Raw genomic sequence first — 19,410 nt, forward strand, 5'->3', positions numbered from 1 at the left:
ACAGATCAATTGTTACAAACAATGAAAACAAAGAAACCCGTTTCCTTATTTACTGAACACTCTCTATAACGATTGTTATATATTTTATTATCAATGTATGAAAATATATTTATCATGTTTTAATATAAAATATTAAATTTTAATGTAAATATGTAATTAAAAGAGTAGGTAATTTGATTACCAAAAATGTTACTATTATTAACCCGAATAAGTTAAAAAAAAAATGTTTCTAGGGAAGGGTTATAGAAAATGAAGACTATTCGAAATATTTTTCAGAGTTTTACCCTATAAAATAATGTAAAAATATCGGTGTCTGGGAGGAGTCTAGACTCCCTGGGCTCTTTCGTGTACAAATTGTGTAAGAGAAACAATCAGTATATTTTCCTGCGTTTCTTGTTTATAAAACAAAATTATTTATGCAAATTTATCAGAACTTGTACATTGTTTATTGAAATCTTAAAAGTTGTAACTGCTTTAACAGCGCGACAAAGAAATTCTCAGAATTTTTTTAAACTTTTTAGGTAAGGTTTGTATTCTTATTGTAGAACTTAAGACATTTGTATATCAAACAAAGGTTATTTATAATTGATTATTTGAGACAATTTTTGGTTTGTAAAAAAAATAAATTATTATTTTGAAGTATATAAATGTTTGTTCATGTGTTTAATAAATTAAGTTTGGACGAATTAAAAATAATAAAGGTATAATTAACATATTATAAAAACTTAGCTCCCTCCTCACTTTAAAAGCTCAGTTTATATTTACATTTCTTCAATTTTTAAAACTAAACTTTCTCCTACTTATATTTGACAAAATTGTTAAAATTTTATTTATACTCTAGAAAGTTGTTTAAATATCTACAAAAAATACGGATAAATTATAATTAAAAATATTTGTTCTGATAAAAAAAAAATAAATACCATAAAAATAAATAAAATAAAATACCCATTAAAAACAGCAGGTTACATAAAACAGAAACCAAAACCAAATCATAGCAAGCAAATTTTTTTTAGTTTTTTTCACGATGCTAAAATAACAAATTTTTATTAAAATTATTTTTCTTATTAGAGATAAATAATACAAAATATGCCATTAATGTAGTGTAAACTGTTAAAATAATTTAAAAAAAAACCCAGCACAGTGGGGTCGAGGCACAGTATGGACGTGGCATAGTATGGACGTGGCATAGTTGGGTCAAGTATAATGATATCTGACAGTGATTAAAATCATTATAATAAAAAACGCTTCGTTGCAAATCATTGGATAGTGTTTAATTTTAAAAAAATTGGTGTTTTATTCCAAAAGCTACTTGATCTGCTGGTTCCTTATTAATATCCTGATTAAGGTAAAGTATGTCGAATGAAAAAGGGTTTATTAAAAAATATTATTTGTCATAAAAAACATACAAACAAAAAAATACATCATAGTAAAAATATTAGCTTTATTAGCGGTTTTCATTGGTTTTCAATATTGCTCTGTTATACATAAACAGAACCTAAATTAGTTCCTTTTATAGATATAACCCTCGAAAATTAAAAATAATTAAAAAATTATTTGTATGAAAATTAGATTAGTAAAATAACATATTTTTTCACGTACTTTTTTATTAGGTGTATTATTTTTGTTTCTTCTTATTTTCTGAAAATTTTCTAATATAATCCCACTCTTTAGAGCGATATAAAATAAACTTTTTTCTATCAGTAATTAGTTATATAACAACTTGTAAGTAAAAAATTAAAACGTTTTGCTTCATAAAATATTTTTAATGTTACATTTTTTATTATGTTTGTTTAGTCTATGTATCCTCTTAATGCAATGTTAATAAATTAGCGTCTAATTATATAGTAAGATTTAGGAAAAATTGTACACGAATTAATATATTTAAATATTCTATCAACCGTGAAAATGATTTAAAAATCTATAGTGTGAAAAACGAATAAATTTTTCATTGATTTCAATTTATATGTAAGTTAAACGCTATAGGCTCAACGTTTATTCGAGGTCTAATTTTGATCAAAGCAGTCTCTTCAAGAATTATATAAAGTGGATAGTAGTAAATAAATAAATATAAACTCTTTTGTCCTTGATAGTTGATAACTCTTCAAGGAAAATGATGTTCATCCTTTTGAACGTATAGCCTATAGCCATTTTCACTAGTACAGTGAAATAAAAAACCCAGCACAGTGAGATCGCGGCACAATGAGGATGTGGCATAGTTGTGTCCAGTATAGATGATATCTAACAATGATTAAAATCACTGTCATAAAAGCGCTTCGATGCAAATCTGTAGATAGTGTTTAATTTAAAAAAATTGATGGATTATTCCAAAAGCTACAGGATCTCCTATTTCCTTATATATATTCTGATTACGAGTTTTGTGATTTATAAGTGTAATATATGAATATTTATATATTTATAATATAAAGCAAAATGGTCGTCCGATTTAAAAAAAAAAGTATGTTGCATAAAAGAAGAATATAAATAGTACTTATCCTAAAAAAATTATAATGATCCATACATTTTTCAATGAGTTATAGCATTATAAAGTTAAAAATATTAAAAAAATATTTTTACAAAAATCCTATTTTTTTTTTATTAATTTTGATGTTCATTTTCACCGTGAAGTCAAAATAAAGTCCGACATTTCTTTTTTCATAATAAAGTATAAGATATATATATATAAATGTCAGAAGTTCCGGAACACTTTAAAAAATTAAGTTGAAAAAATTAATTTTTTGTGAAAAAGTTGTAATTTTGAATCCCCCTGTGGGCAGGTAAAGGGTCAAATATATAAAGGAAATACACAACATGATAGGTAAATACCTCATGTACCTATAAAAAATAAAATTATATAGATTTTGTCATTTTTAAAAAAGTTATAACAATTTTAAATAAAAAAACCCAGCACAGGGGGGTCGCGGCACTGTGGTGACGTGGCATAGTTGGATCAAGTAAATGATATCTGACAGTGATTAAAATCACTATCAAAAATAAACGCTTCGATGCAAATCTTTAGATAGTGTTTAATTTTAAAAAAATTGTTGTTTTATTCCAAAAGCTACTTGATCTGCTGGTTCCTGATAAATATCTCGATTAAAATAAAGTATGTCGAATGAAAAAGGGTTTATTAAAAAATATTATTTCTCATAAAAAAAATTGTGTGGATCCATAAACTTTTCAATAAGTTATACCATTATAATGTTAAAAATGTAAAAAATAAAATCGAGAATTTTCACACAATAATAGCTTTTGGTAGCCATTTTCACCGTGAAGATAAAATAAAGTCCGAATTTTTTTTTTTTCCATGATAAATTAAATTACATTAGCTTTAATTTAAGATAAATATAAAAGTGTCAGACCTTCCGGAACATTTTCAAAAGTTAAGTTGAAAAAGTTATACTTTCTATATGCATTTTTTATATTTGAAGCCCCCCCATATATAGGGAAATAGTCTGATTTAAAAAAAAAGTATATCCAATGAAAGATGTATATAAATACTACTTCTCATGAAAAAATTGTATTGATCCATACATTTTTTAAAAAGTTATAGCACTTTAAAGTAAAAAATGTAAATTATAAAATCGAGAATTTTCACACAAAAATAGCATTCGGTAGCCGTTTTCACCATGAAGACAAGTCCAGAGGTCAAATTTTTTTTTTTCAAATTAAAGTACATTACATTAGCTTTAATTTAAGATATACAGGGTGTTCAGGAAGTCAGGAAACGGGTATCTATTGTTCTCATTGTTACAAACAATGATCTATATGCATTTTTTATATTTGAAGCCCCCCCATATATAGGGAAATAGTCTGATTTAAAAAAAAAGTATATCCAATGAAAGATGTATATAAATACTACTTCTCATGAAAAAATTGTATTGATCCATACATTTTTTAAAAAGTTATAGCACTTTAAAGTAAAAAATGTAAATTATAAAATCGAAAATTTTCACACAAAAATAGCATTCGGTAGCCGTTTTCACCATGAAGACAAGTCCAGAGGTCAAATTTTTTTTTTTCAAATTAAAGTACATTACATTAGCTTTAATTTAAGATATACAGGGTGTTCAATAAGTCAGGAAACTGGTATCTATTGTTCTCATTGTTACAAATAATGATAACAATAGAAACCCGTTTCCTGACTTACTGAACACTCTGTATATAAAAGTGTCAGACCTTCCGGAACATTTTCAAAAGTTAAGTTGAAAAAGTTAATTTTTTGTGAAAAAGTTGTCATTTTAAATCCCCCCCTGTGGGCAGGTTAAGTGTCAGATTTACAAAAAAAATATACCAAATGATAAGTAAAGACATCAAGCATCTATATAAAAAAAAATTATATTGATATGTTCATTTTTGAAAAAGTTACGGCAGTTTTTAGTAAAAAAAATTGAAAAAATTTCGAAAATTAGCGATTTTTAAATTTGTAATTTTTTTGGAGGTTTCCCCCATTTACGGGGAACGAGGGAAATTTTTTCAATTTTGAAGGGTAATGTCTTCGACTAGATACGATTTGTGATCTTTTGACGTATCGTTGAAAGAAATCCGTTCAGTGAGAGCTGAGAAAAAGTGGTAACAGACACAAAAAAAACACATCATACTAAAATCAATACCTTTTCAGCTTCGCATCGAAGCTAAAAAATTGAAAAAATTAAATTTTTTAACTTTTTTTGTTATTTCCTTCATTTACAGGGAACGAGGGAAAATTTTTCAATTTTTGAGGGTAATGTCTTCGACTAGATACAATTTGTGATTTTTTGATGTATCGTTGAAAGAAATCGGTTCGGTGAGAGCTGAGAAAAAGTGGCAACAGACACAAAAAAAACACATCATACTAAAATCAATACCTTTTCAGCTTCGCATCAAAGCTAAAATGTCACCACATTTTTTTCTAACCACTAACCTTTGTAACATCTATCTAAACTGTTGACAGGGTAATTTTTTCAGTCACTAAAAAAAAATCTAATTTCTATTCAGGTTGAATTACATTTTACTGTAGGATTCTTGATTAGATCTTTGAATAATGTATCAAAGATACATTATTTTATCAGATCTAACATTGTATACTAAATGTTAAAATAACATTCTAAACCTTTAAATAGAAGAGAACCGAAAAGTTTTTAAAAATGAGTTTTTAGGAGAATATACCTTAATAATTATCTGATTTATGTAAACTTTGAATGTTAGCACTTCATCAGCATACAGAGTTGTCAATTTTTGTCAAGACACTCAGTTTCTCAGATATTGTTGAAAATTTTTAGTTTATAAAGAGAAAAATTACTTGATTCAAAAATCTCTTCAACAATATGTGGTTAAAAAACCTTAAATTTAATTTTCTTAAATAAATATACTTATTTTTGGGGGACCCCAAGTAGTTGTGATTAAGGCAATGAAAAAGAAGAAGGGTATACCTATTTTGAACTTTTTGTTTTTTATGTTTAACGTCCTGTTTAAAAGCTATTGCTTGTACCAGTAAGAATGGGTAAACCTACTTAGGTCAGCGCAACAGAATCCAAAACCAATACCAACGCACCGAGATACGACGCGTTATCGACTGAGCTAGACCACATAATTTATAATTACAATTAGTAAATAATTAATTAAAATACAGTAAAAAATTCAATATCAGCTATAAAAATATATTTTTTTTGATGGATCGCTCATCCTTTACAGCATTTTAATATATAGAGCGGGTATGTGCGCATATAGAGTGCATATATATTATTACCCGCAGGGTTTTTTGAACAAAATAATTTTTCTCTTAAGAAAAATAAAAAATTTTCCAAAGTTTCTGAGAAAAATGAGTGTCTAACCAAAAATTGGTTACTCTGTATAAAGAATGATTTATTGAACGTTATTCATTAAATTTGTCTTAAAATAATAATTATGTTAAGAAAATTAATAGAAAATTTTAGTTTCACAATTTAAAATTAAGAATTACTAAAATTTACTTTACTTCTTTAATTTATTTTTTATATCATATAAAGAAATCAACTTTATTTTTTTTAATGTTAACGTACATATTTAATTAGCTTATAAAATAAAAATTATTTAATTAAGTAAACGACTGATTGATTTTGACCAGTTCTTCAAAAGTTATTTCAGAATGGCTAGCGTTACAAGAGTCATATAATAATAATATGACTTATTATTTTTTTTAATATGTTATTTCTTAATTCAGTTTTGTTGTAATTTCTTGATTTGCAGTTGATTAAATTATGGATTATTTTTACAAAATTAACTTGAAATTTTAAACGAAGCCGTCTATTAGTTCCAGAAATCTTTCCTGTAAACAAGTTCTATTCGTAGAAATAACATTATAAAACTTAATATTTAAAAATATGTTATCATGTATAAATGTGCGATTCATCTAAATTATCGCTTTTAACTATTTGTCACCACTTTTATAATTCAACAATGTATTATTATTATTGAATATAATTTACTTTAAAAGTGATCATTGTATTAAATTTTGTTTTTGTTGATTATTTAAAAAATATTTCTTCATTAATAATTGATTTGAGCTCTAAAATTGTTTAAATAGTTTAAACGGTCGATTTTATTTAAATTGTATGGCCTTTAATAAGTAGTATTAATGCAAGAAAAAAAACTTTCATCGAAAAGGAAATCTTTTGTATATATTTGTTTAATATTGAATGCTGACTATTTTAAGTCGTAGGAATTATTAATGATCCTCAGAATAAAATTGGTTGTCTTCAAAAACGATTTAAATTATATTTTAAACAATTTATAGAGTAAAAGGTACTATCTTACGTTTTTGGTAATTTAGTCTTATTTTATACTAAGAACTATAGTTTTTTAATTATTGTAAAAAGTAATATTGTTCATTTGCATTTTATTCTATATAATAGCAAGTTTAATTTTTTCGAACTAAGAAAAACGGATTTAGATATTTGAAATTAGTTTAATTTTTGTTAAATAATACTTGGTAATTTGTTTGAAACTTTCACGGTAGTTTATACTGAAAAAATCGTTCATTTTTAGTATATAATTTAATATTGTATTATTCTGGTAAAATGATAACATTTTCAGTATTTATGATATGACTATATATTTTTAAATTTTAACAAAAATTGACTTAATTCATATTTCTTATTTACTTTTCAATTTATTGATATAAAGATTTCTTTAAGAATATATTAAGATAAATTATTCATAAGCTTATTGGCTTTACCAGAAGAATAAACAAATCAACTTAACGTAAAAATTTCACGACCAACAAATAGTTGATTGAGTAATGTTTATGTTTATTCCAAACTATATTATTTTTCTTAGTAGAGTTATTTTGAAAAAACATATTTTAATATTTTATATCAGAAAAAAATGCCCAAAATAATGCATACGTATAATATGTAGTGTATCATTAAAAATAGAACTATTAACATGTTTCCGTGAATTTTCATATATATTTTTTATTGTCACTGTTATAACTAGATATGGTTGCTTTCACATTACCTCGGATTAGCGTCGTTTATTTAACAATTAGGTTAGGATAACGATATTGCACGAAGTTATCTTAGATCTAAATATTCATGTTTGTTTATTTATAGTTTAGAGTGCTATACATGTAAACATTTTGAAGTACTTAATCCGAGAATTGTTTACCCTGATATCCTTGTCACTTTAACGCATCGGTAGCAATAAACACATCGTTCAATAATAATATGAAACCTTAATATCATATGAGCTATCTCTTGAATTTCTGATTCTAAAGAATCATAAAACTTACTAATACGCTTATTTAACTTCAATGAGTTCACAGTAACGGATTTGATAACCTTTATTATTATTATTTAAAAATAATATATTTTTTAACGCCCTTTTTAGATTTATTACTGAGTACCTAAAATTTAAAATAGGTGGCTTATCTAAAAGTCGTTGATTGTGTAAATTATTAAAAATTTCGAATTGGTTTATAATTAATTACCGTCAAATAGACCAATTTGGAGCAGTTAAATATTTTACACATTTCATCGCATAATCATTGTGAACAAACATTTCGTATTCCATAACAATACTTATAAACATTTTACTAGTGTTGTATATTGATATCACTAAAATGCTAATAGATATTTAACTGCCTCAAGTTTAACCACCGCCCTAATTTTGACCATTTCGCAATACTTGATAAAATTTAAACTTTTCGGTTAAAAATTTTTTTTAATAAAACTATTATTTCTATATCCTTCAATAAAAAACACTTAAATTTTACCAAAGTGGTTATTTTTTGGGAGAAATTCACGTACTTAAAATAAAATAATATTATCTGTCAACAATAACTGTTTCAATAAATAGAAATCCAAAAAAACAAATAATGAAAACTTCGACGTGAATCGTCATGGCTATTCATATAGTTTTTTATCCAATGAAATTTTTATTAAAAGATTTTTTTTATTTGATAATTTTCTTAAAAATAATGATTCTTTATTTTGCGAAATGAATTTTACACATAAACATGGTTAAAGTGTTATTTTTTTAATGCGTTTTTTTATCCAAATAAATATCTATCAGCAGGTTTTAAAATTTAAATAAGTATCGGTTATCTCATTAGAATTATAGTTTATATATACAGGGTGATTCTTTTATCATAACCCACTCAATTACTTACAGAATAATAATAATTAAAAATTTTTTTTTTATTATTATCTTTAGTTACACATTATTCTTGAATTATTAACTATGTAATACTTTTTAAGTTCATCCCTTATGCCTGGTAAGGGTGTCAACTTTTTTTTTTTAAATGGTAACACGTATTTTTAATTTAATAAAATGTTTGAGTTTTTAATTCAATAGTAAATGGCATTTGAATTTTAAATGAAACTTAATTTGTTTATTAGATATAAACATTTAAAGTTTCAAATTTTTGAGTTAATATATAGGTATAATACACAAGGGATTACAAATACAGGTAGCTAATTGGTTTTTTATGATATTGCTATCACAGTCACGGATTGTTTATTATCAATTGTGACTATCAATAGATATACTTTTTGTATTGTCAGTTAGTGTATTTATAAACTCACAACAATGTACCTTACTATCATTGATAATAATAATGCTGTGTACCTGCTAATATCGATGTCATAAAAAATCAATTAGCTACCTGTATTTGTAATCCCTTGTGTATTATACCTATATATTAACTCAAAAATTTGAAACTTTAAATGTTAATATCTAATAAACAAATTAAGTTTCATTAAAAATTCAAATGCCATTTACTATTGAATTAAAAACTCAAACATTTTATTAAATTAAAAATACGTGTTACCATTTAAAAAAAAAAAGTTGACACCCTTACCAGGCATAAGGGATAAACTTAAAAAGTATTACATAGTTAATAATTCAAGAATAATGTGTAACTCAAGATAGTAATAAAAAAAAAATGTTTAATTATTATTATTCTGTAAGTAATTGAGTGGGTTATGATAAAAAAATCACTCTGTATATATATATATATATATTTGAGTTGTTCGATGTTAAAATAAATCTTTTGTCACATATAAAAGAATGATGGAAAAAGTGATGAAATATTGTTACCAAGACTGGGATAAGTAACGTAATCGAATGGGTATTGAACTAACGAAGAGTTTATTATCATTTTGTCATTTAAGATATATCTAAATGTTGTTTTTATTTTATATTTTGTATAGTTACTTAGACCAAAAAACAGTATTGTCGGAATAAAGTATATTTAAAAATAGTAATGATTGAAATCAATGTAAAATGTATAAATAGATGTTATGAGAATTTATTTTTTAAATATAAGATATGTTAAAGGCTGAAAAAAATGTTTGGAGGCCAATTATTTTTTTTGCGAATTCCTTAATAACGGTAAATGAATGGAAATTGAAGGAATATGAAGGAAATTTTTTCCAAATTGTAATGATGATACTTTAAATATAATGAAAAAATAGAAATAATCATTAAACATTTTTCTCAATTAAGAAAGTTAAGTTAAATTTACTGTTATTTAATTATTTTAGTACGATTGCTCAAAATTTCGTTTACTATATATTCATTATTTTTCTTTTTAAAATTAGAGTTTTTAATTAAAATTATAGAGTTTAATGATGATTGTGAGCAGTAGTATAGTTTGTTTTTTGGTTTAATAATTATTATTTAGCAAGATAAATCTCCAGAAATTGTAAAAATTAGCCTTTAAACTAGTGTAAACATAAAAATGGACGAGTTTTTTCATAAACAGCAATTTAAAATAACGAGAATTGACATTGAAGCTAAATGTTTAAAGCAAATTTGTAATTGCTTTAAGCATTATAGCAAATCCGTAAAAACTGTTTTTAGAAAATAATACTAAAATTAGGATTGAACTGTTTAAATGGTATAAGAAAATAATTAACTAAAGAATTATTATCTTTAAGATCCTTATTTTAAGAATAAAAAAAACTCAGAAGTAAAATTATTGAAATTTGATAATGATATTTTTTTGTGGTAATAATACGAATGCATGAATCATAAAATTTAGTCAAATTATTTTGATTGTTTAAAAATTAATTTGACCTTATTTGTTAAATTATAAACTATACTTTATGACAACTTTTTGTGTTGAAATACCATAGAAGTTGGTTGGTGTTGTTTTTTAATTTAAAACCGACGGGAATAAAAAAGAATTGATTTTTTGATTAGGTTTAAGAGGAGTATTAAAAATACTGAAGGGTTCTTTAAAACTTAATAATACAATTTTTTCATAATTAAGAAAAAATAAGTTAAGCCTATGTTAAATAACTATTACTACTTTTTGTGAAAAACTTTTTTTGCAGATATTTTATGTTTAAAATTTATTAAATTAAAAATAAAATTATTTTGCTTTGAGTGTATTAATTAATACTTTGCTCTCTAATTAAACATATGATTCACAGGATTTGTTATGACAAAATAAATTATAATGCTTTATAATTAAGTTTTACGATGTTATCTTATAAAGTGGTAGTAAAAAAAGTGTAGCTATAACAATGAAAACTAATTATTTTTATTGTTATTAGAATTAATTGAACATTTGTTTGTTATATCTTACACTTAAATATTTTTTATTAACTTTCAACACATTAATGTATGTATGACAGTATACATTTAATAAATTATAAACAAACAGCTAAAAAATTATTATTGATGAGTTATAAAAAGCAAAAATGTTTACGGGAAAAAAAATTGTCAAAATTGTATATTCAAACATGCGTTGTGTAATAAATTATCAAGGAATATTTTATTCAACTTATTTGGCTGCATAAATTATCAAATACCATTATACTCAAAACTTTTTGATTAAAATTAAAATATAAATATAAATATTGGTTAAATTTCACCAAAATAATAATTAATATTTTAGAATAACTAATTTGCTTACCAACAACTGTCAATATCATTGCATGACCTATTGGCGGTGTTGTACCGACTTGACACTCATAATAACCACTATCTCTTATTTGAGGATAACGTATTTGTAATGTCCAGTCTTCTGTTTGTGGCGAGTGAATTGCTTGAAACCTTTGGTCACTAGTGTAGGTGTATCTTCCTACAGTTAATAAATGTATGCCGCGGTGACGAACCCAAGACACCTAAAATATTTTAAATTTATATTGATTGAAATTAAGTATAATAAATCATAAAAAAAAATGGTACACACTTATAATTAATATTAGTACAAGTAATTAATTATTTGTACATTCGTATTTCAACTATATTTCAGTTTAATAATTTAATGTAATATAATATAGTATAACATTTTAGTTTCATATAAAATTAGTCAAGTTACTTCATATATAATAAATGGCTAAATATTTTTAATTTTTAACCTATAGAATATTTTTATTAATCTAAATTAATATAAGCAACAAATTGTTATTCATTGTGTGTTAATAAGTCCTCATGATTCTTTTATTATCTAAGTGAAATTCTTTGATGTCGTTAACATTTTTTCTGTTGTCTTTAACTAAACAAATAATGGTTGTTGCCTCTTTAGTAAAATCCAACAATAAAGGTATCTAATGGTTTTGTTAAAACTATTCGAGCGATAACATTGCTCTTTTGTTATTAAAATGTTAATTAGGGTAAGACTATAATTAAAAATAATCGTTTTGTGGTTACAAAATGAACTCGGTAAAGATCTCAATAAATTTAACAATGGACGGTTGATGGTAAAGTGATATAAAATGCAACTATATAACCATAATACATGACGAGTATGAGGTATTAAGGGGAAAGTTGTAATGTGTTTAATACGACGGCGAGGTTGCTGAATCCGCAACATCAACCGTGTGTATTTATTGGCAACGGGTTTTATAGTGCTTGTAAGCCAATGGGGACGTGGTGGTAGACAAGGGGACCTTCAGTAAATCTTATTCCGCGTGCTATCGCAAGTATGTATGTTGCGCACGTGTTCAAGGTGTCTCCTCGGGCTGCTAGATAAAACGGTCAACGATTTTTTGGCACCTCACTACCGGAAACTGAGCCAAACTTCCGGCCGTACCAGGTCGGGGTGTCTAATGTGCACATTGAGAGATGGCGATGACGACATTGGTGCCATGGCACTAAAATCAAACGATCATTACTATAGTCCTGATCGACCTTTCATATTTTCCTCAAAAAGTGTTTTAGATTGCGTATTTGAGCTATTCTTGGGTAGTTTCAGATATTCTTTTAGACGCTGCTACAATTTGTATTAAGTTAAGACCGCTGGGATATGTTTTAACCTGAAAATGCAATATTGTCAGCTACTTGGATTCCATAAGAGCATATGGTAAAAATTGTAATATTTTATTAGATTTCCTATATCGAGTGGAACGTATCTAACTGACAACTAGTTTTGATACAATTAATAATTCATTGTATTAATTTAATCATTTATGTATTTTTAGACTATATTAAAATTATAAATTTCTTATTTGGTTTTAACAATAAAAATATTTGATGATATTTTCAAAATGATATATATCTGTCTTTTTGAATTTTTCCGTAAAAAACTGTATCGGATCAATAAATGTTTTCGAATGAGTTAGAACAAGCGTTTTAATGTATAAAATGTGTATCTAGACAGACGGGTGCAGCTCGTACAGGTGTATATTTATAATGCATACTATAATTTTAATTTTGTAGTCAATACATTTTAATTAAAATAATATTGCAACAAAAGAAAATCGTTAAATACTTCTCGAAAAAATTTGTGGTTACAAGTATGTATTATAAACAGTCATAGTTGAAAAACTTAAATACTTTTTGAATAAAGCATGCTGTTTATATTATTTTTAGAAGGATTATTTGTTTAGCATGGTCATGGAAATGATGGTTTCTTAAACTCAAGTTCGTCTCAGTATAATTTTTCAAATAATAGATGAAAATTAATTTCAATTTCCAGAGGTTATATTACTTGTGAAGATTACTTTGTTGTAGAGTTTTACCTTGAATATTTAATGAAATCATGTCAAACAATATAGCTAACTTTGTAATTACAGAGTTGTTTTGAGAATATTTTGTCAAATTCTTAATTTTTCCGAACTTCAAGTTAGCAAAGGTTGATTATAAAGTTTTAAAGACAAATAATATAAATTAAAGTTTTAGCTGTAAATTAAAAAAGAAGTTAATCGAATATATAAAATATTTTAATTTTAATCAAAGTTCAAAAATATCCAAACTTATTATCTCATATAAAATTAACGTATTTTATAAACCTATTTACTTTAGACTGATCTAGAACTCGTTAGAGCTGATTTTTTGACTTACATTATTTTTAATCACTATTTATATAATGTATGATTATAAATTCAATCAGATAGTAAATAATTTTCAGAATTGAAGTTTTTTTAAAAGATTCGTTATAGATACACATAAAAATAATAATTACAATTTTTGTATTTGATACAAATAATTCAAGAATAGATGAAAGTTGTAATTTTTGAGTACATTACAACGCATTTTGTGGCAGGGTTTCTGAGTTATTTCATAAACGATACTTAAAAACGTAATAAACAAGTTGGCGCCTTCTATGTGAAAATATGTCTATAATCACACAGTATGGTAAAGGAAATAAACTTTAAGAGAATTACAAGACGCTTTTTTGTGTCATGTACGTTCAAGTAAAATGCGGCGGTCTACAATAAAGAACAGACGACGCGTTGCAATGCACCCTGAAATTATGAGCCTCAGGGGAAATGAACTAAGAAACTAGACAAATTTTCCCGATTTTAGAAATGCGTAAAAAATATACAGCAATAAAAAGAATTGTGTGACAGACACTTGGTTTCTGATGTTTGACCAAAAACGCTGATTTATACTTAAACCGCAGCTGTATTTACAACCGCCGAGAAGACAATTCCGACCGGCAGCTTCGTTAGGTTTATCACAAATGTTGTGATCCACAGGTATCTGTTTCGCACATCTTACTTCCTGTATTACATTAATTTTCCGATGTGGTCCAATACAGTTTTCCAATCTTTGTGTTGGTTCTACTTTTAACCTAGCCAACTTACTGCCAAAAACATGGTTTGCCACGAAAAAGAATATTCGTTTACTAGTGTTTCTTGCCAAAAACGTACAATTTCTTTTTTCCGAGAAAAGATTGGGTGTTATTACAAGACATATAAAACCAAAGCAATAAATAACAGTACTAATTAAATTTAGTTGTTCCGGTTAAACAATTTATTGTTTTATAATGGAAAAAATATTTGCAATACCTATTCTTTAATTTTGTCAAATTGAAAAATATGCGTTTCTATTAACTTTCTTTAATGAACACAATTTTTTTAATCAAAATCTGTTAATGCTAACAGGTTTCATTACTTTAATAGTTTGTTTAATAACGTAAAAATATATATTATAATAATGTATACAGCTTTTGAGTTTTTACTAGAACAATAAATAATCATAAAAATTTTAAACATTAAACATTTTGTAAAACTAAAATTTATTTTTAAAAATAATGCAATAATAAATTTAATAAAATAAATGTAGATAATGCAACATTTTTCAAAATTTAGTAATTATATTCATCTTTAACTTTTTTTAACACTGTTTTGCGCATAAGCTTTTAAATTTAATGTAATATAAGATATTAATTAACTGTAATGTATGAATTTTAATTCGATTTCAGAGGAAATTTTAAAATTTGCTCAATGATAAAAAAGGATTCAAAAAAATTTTTTTAACGAAATAAATTTATATATTAAAAAAAATGCTATACATTAAAAAAAAGTCGCACATTGTTAGAATTAATACGATTTTAAGTTTTGAATTTATCGTCGTTAACCGAAATGTTTTTATTTTTTTAAGAAGTAAATGTATTTTAATCATTATTCTATTTTAAAATCATCCAATAAAAGTATTGGAATAAAAAAAAACCTACAAGATATATTGTCTGAAATCTATTTTATTTTTATTTCTATTTTAGTTTGTATCGAACGAAATCAATCACAGTTCAATTATTGAAATAAAACGTGTAGAAAATCCGATTGAATTTCAAGGGTACACATAAAAATGTGTACCTATGAGTTTACAACGAGTTTCTCTTTTTATTTTTTGGGGTTGTTTTTCTGATATATGCATATGGTATAAAGGACAATGGCTATTTTGTTGGCAAACGTTAAACAGTCGTCAATAAATTTGTAGATCTTTTTGGCTCTAAAAGCCATTTTAACTTAGTCCAACTCTTTAATATATTCGTGTGATAATAAAATTGAAAAAAAAAATCACAGTAGGGTCGCGGTATAGTAGGGACGCAGCATAGTTGGACAAGTATAGATGATATCTGACAGTGAACTGCATCACTATATTAAAAAATGATTAGGTGCAAATTTGTCAATTTTCAAAATTATATGTATATTTATAATTTTACAAATGCTTGGTAAAAAAGGCGTATGGAACCCATTCCAAAATCAAGTTAAAAAAATTTTTTTTATACATGTGTGGGATGTTTCTTTCAAACCCTTTTTGTACTTAAGTTTTTTGTTAAACATTCAAAAAAAGCACACCAGAAGATAACTAATTATCACTAGTAAATTTTATTAAAATTTCATTAGGGCCGATTAGTATTTAAATTAAAGGTTCTAGTAGTTTTTGAATGCAGAAAAATAATTTGAAAATTGCCATGTTTTACAGTATTGTAATTTTGAGAAATTTTTTTAAATTTCTAAAATTGAGGTAGTTTTTACCAACTTTTGGAGAAAATAAGTTTAACTAGGTAAAAATTAGGTTCTCTTGACGTATTAATCGTTGAAATCGGTTCAATGAGAGCTGAGAATTTCCATGGACATACTTAAAAAAACACATTCATAGTAATACCAATACTTTCTTAGCTTCGTCTCAAAGCTAAAATAATTTTTGGAATTTGATACACATTTATTTCTATTAAGAAATTAATTTTAGATTTAGAAATATAAATTTACCTCTTAATAAGTTTATTCTACGTAATTAATATAAAATTCTCATTAATTTACTCGAAATATGATGCTGTATTCGATGAGTAATAATTCTAGAATTTCACAAATTTTCGGTTATCGCTTAATTTCATCATTTTTATTTAAAAAATATCTTTGATATGTACATACAACACTATTCTTATAAATTTATATCTTAATTATAAGGTATAAAAATCTTATAAATATAAATCATTTACAAGATATAAATTTATTTAACTTTAAACGTATTGTTTTTAACATAGATTCATAAATATGAATTCGTCTAAAAAAGACAAATATTTAATTATTTTTTTGGTTTGTGAAGAGTAAAATCGATATGTTTAATATATCTATTATACTCACTCAACACTAATGGAAAAAGGAAAATCTCAATTTACTTTTTTGAAACTTAAGAAAAATAAGTTGGTGAATAATTACATTTCATTATTTTCAATGCAAACTTTGATTAGTCCTTAAATATTTCATTTTAAAGTCATTTTTCATATATAATATTTTACTGTTTTATAATATATAAAAATTAAATAAAAAAATTTATATCTAGACTTTTAAATTTTTTATTTTTAGATTGAATTTCTACTATAAATTCTGAATAAAATTTTTAGATTTAGTTTAATTATTTTATTTTTGTTTTAATACTGTAGAAATAATAACTGTGATAATTAATAATAAATAATAATTACTTTTATTTTGATAATTAATTAACACATTATTGAGTAATTAAAATAAAAAAAATACCACTAATGTTATGACAAAGAATTTAGTCTTGTTGTATTTAAATATTATACAAATAAACTAGTCTAATTAGATTAGTTTATTGGATGTAATTGACTTAAGTTTACTAAATTATTTATAAATAATATATATATATATATTTGAGTTTTTCGATGTTAAAATAAATCTTTTGTCACATATAAAAGAATGATGGAAAAAGTGATGAAATATTGTTACCAAGACTGGGATAAGTAACGTAATCGAATGGGTATTGAACTAACGAAGAGTTTATTATCATTTTGTCATTTAAGATATATCTAAATGTTGTTTTTATTTTATATTTTGTATAGTTACTTAGACCAAAAAACAGTATTGTCGGAATAAAGTATATTTAAAAATAGTAATGATTGAAATCAATGTAAAATGTATAAATAGATGTTATGAGAATTTATTATTTAAATATAAGATATGTTAATGGCTGGAAAAAATATTTGGAGGCCAATTATTTTTTTTGCGAATTCCTTAATAACGGTAAATGAATGGAAATTGAAGGAATATGAAGGAAATTTTTTCCAAATTGTAATGATGATACTTTAAATATAATGAAAGAATAGAAATAATCATTAAACATTTTTCTCAATTAAGAAAGTTAAGTTAAATTTATTGTTATTTAATTATTTTAGTACGATTGATCAAAATTTCGTTTACTATATATTCATTATTTTTCTTTTTAAAATTACAGTTTTTACAACGAGTTTTTTCATAAATAGCAATTTAAAATAACGAGAATTGACATTGAAGCTAAATGTTTAAAGCAAATTTGTAATTGCTTTAAGCATTATAGCAAATCCGTAAAAACTGTTTTTAGAAAATAATACTAAAATTAGGATTGAACTGTTTAAATGGTATAAGAAAATAATTAACTAAAGAATTATTATCTTTAAGATCCTTATTTTAAGAATAAAAAAAACTCAGAAGTAAAATTATTGAAATTTGATAATGATATTTTTTTGTGGTAATAATACGAATGCATGAATCATAAAATTTAGTCAAATTATTTTGATTGTTTAAAAATTAATTTGACCTTATTTGTTAAATTATAAACTATACTTTATGACAACTTTTTGTGTTGAAATACCATAGAAGTTGGTTGGTGTTGTTTTTTAATTTAAAACCGACGGGAATAAAAAAGAATTGAAAAAACCAAGAGGTGTTATTTATTTACAAAACAGATTGCCTCTAGAATGAGCTTAGCTGGTTATACCATGATATCCAAAATAGGATATCATCGTTACAATTGTGATGTGGAGAAAAGTAATTTCCTTTTTAAATGGCCCAATGTAATATTATGCTGGTAAATATGTAAATTCGTATATTTCTACGAACATAAATAAATAAATATTTATGTAGAAAAATAATGTGTAAATGCAATCTTGGTTTTTGATATGATTACAGGTGCAGCTTGGTAGGAAACATCCAACTCCTGTAGGTATGAATGTTAATTTAATTTGTTGTATGTAAATAGTGCTACATTTGCTGAAATACATCCAATACACTTGTACACTCAAAGTGGGGTCCTCTGATAAATATTAGTTGTATAGCATTTATCATAATAATCATGTTAAGAAAACTCTTTTTGATATTTTTTAGTTATATATCTCTTGATCTATCAATTATAAAATATTTCTTTAATTTATCCCTTATAAGGATGTTTACTAAATTTTATTAAATGGCAATATGTATACTTAACAAGCTATTAAAATAAATAAATGATCTTATTAAGAATACGACTGGTCGACAACAACATTTGAACAAGTACTTTGAAGTTATAAACATTATTAAATATAAAATGAAGAAGAGCACTACAGAGTAATACGTAATGATAAAAAATAACCTGTATCACACCTCCTCTATATCTACAAATGTTATTTATTCCCGAAATACTGGATCAATAGATGTTAAATACCAATATTTTTTTCAATTAAATCATTTTATAATAAAAAAGCATGTTGATAATGTATGTTTTCATTCGAAACAAATAAGAGATAAACATAAAAAATATTAATTAATATAATAAAAAATATTTAAAATACCAAAAAGAATTGTTTTTATATAATAATTATATTAAAATAAATAGAGTGATTAAAATCTGTAAAAGTATGTCGAATGAAAGAAGTATATATAAAGCATTTATCATTTAAGAATAAAGTTGATTCATGAATTTTTTAAAAAGTTATAGCAACATAATGTTAAAAAA

The 19,410-nt window shown here is 24.5% G+C and overlaps 1 protein-coding gene across 3 annotated transcripts in view; it reads right to left on the reverse strand.

Moving 5' to 3' along the window:
* Positions 1-19,410, reverse strand: part of LOC126895848 (zwei Ig domain protein zig-8-like) — a 170,892-nt gene that overhangs the window by 21,251 nt on the left and 130,231 nt on the right. For all 3 annotated transcript variants that reach the window (XM_050668126.1, XM_050668125.1, XM_050668124.1), the window contains exon 3: positions 11,381-11,591. In XM_050668126.1, coding sequence (XP_050524083.1) covers positions 11,381-11,591 — 211 coding nt within the window. The remainder of the gene's footprint in view (positions 1-11,380; positions 11,592-19,410) is intronic.

The sequence above is a fragment of the Daktulosphaira vitifoliae genome, unplaced genomic scaffold (genome assembly GCF_025091365.1).
Source record: "Daktulosphaira vitifoliae isolate Bord-2020 unplaced genomic scaffold, ASM2509136v1 Scaffold_1, whole genome shotgun sequence".
Classification (NCBI taxonomy): Eukaryota; Metazoa; Arthropoda; class Insecta; order Hemiptera; family Phylloxeridae; genus Daktulosphaira; species Daktulosphaira vitifoliae.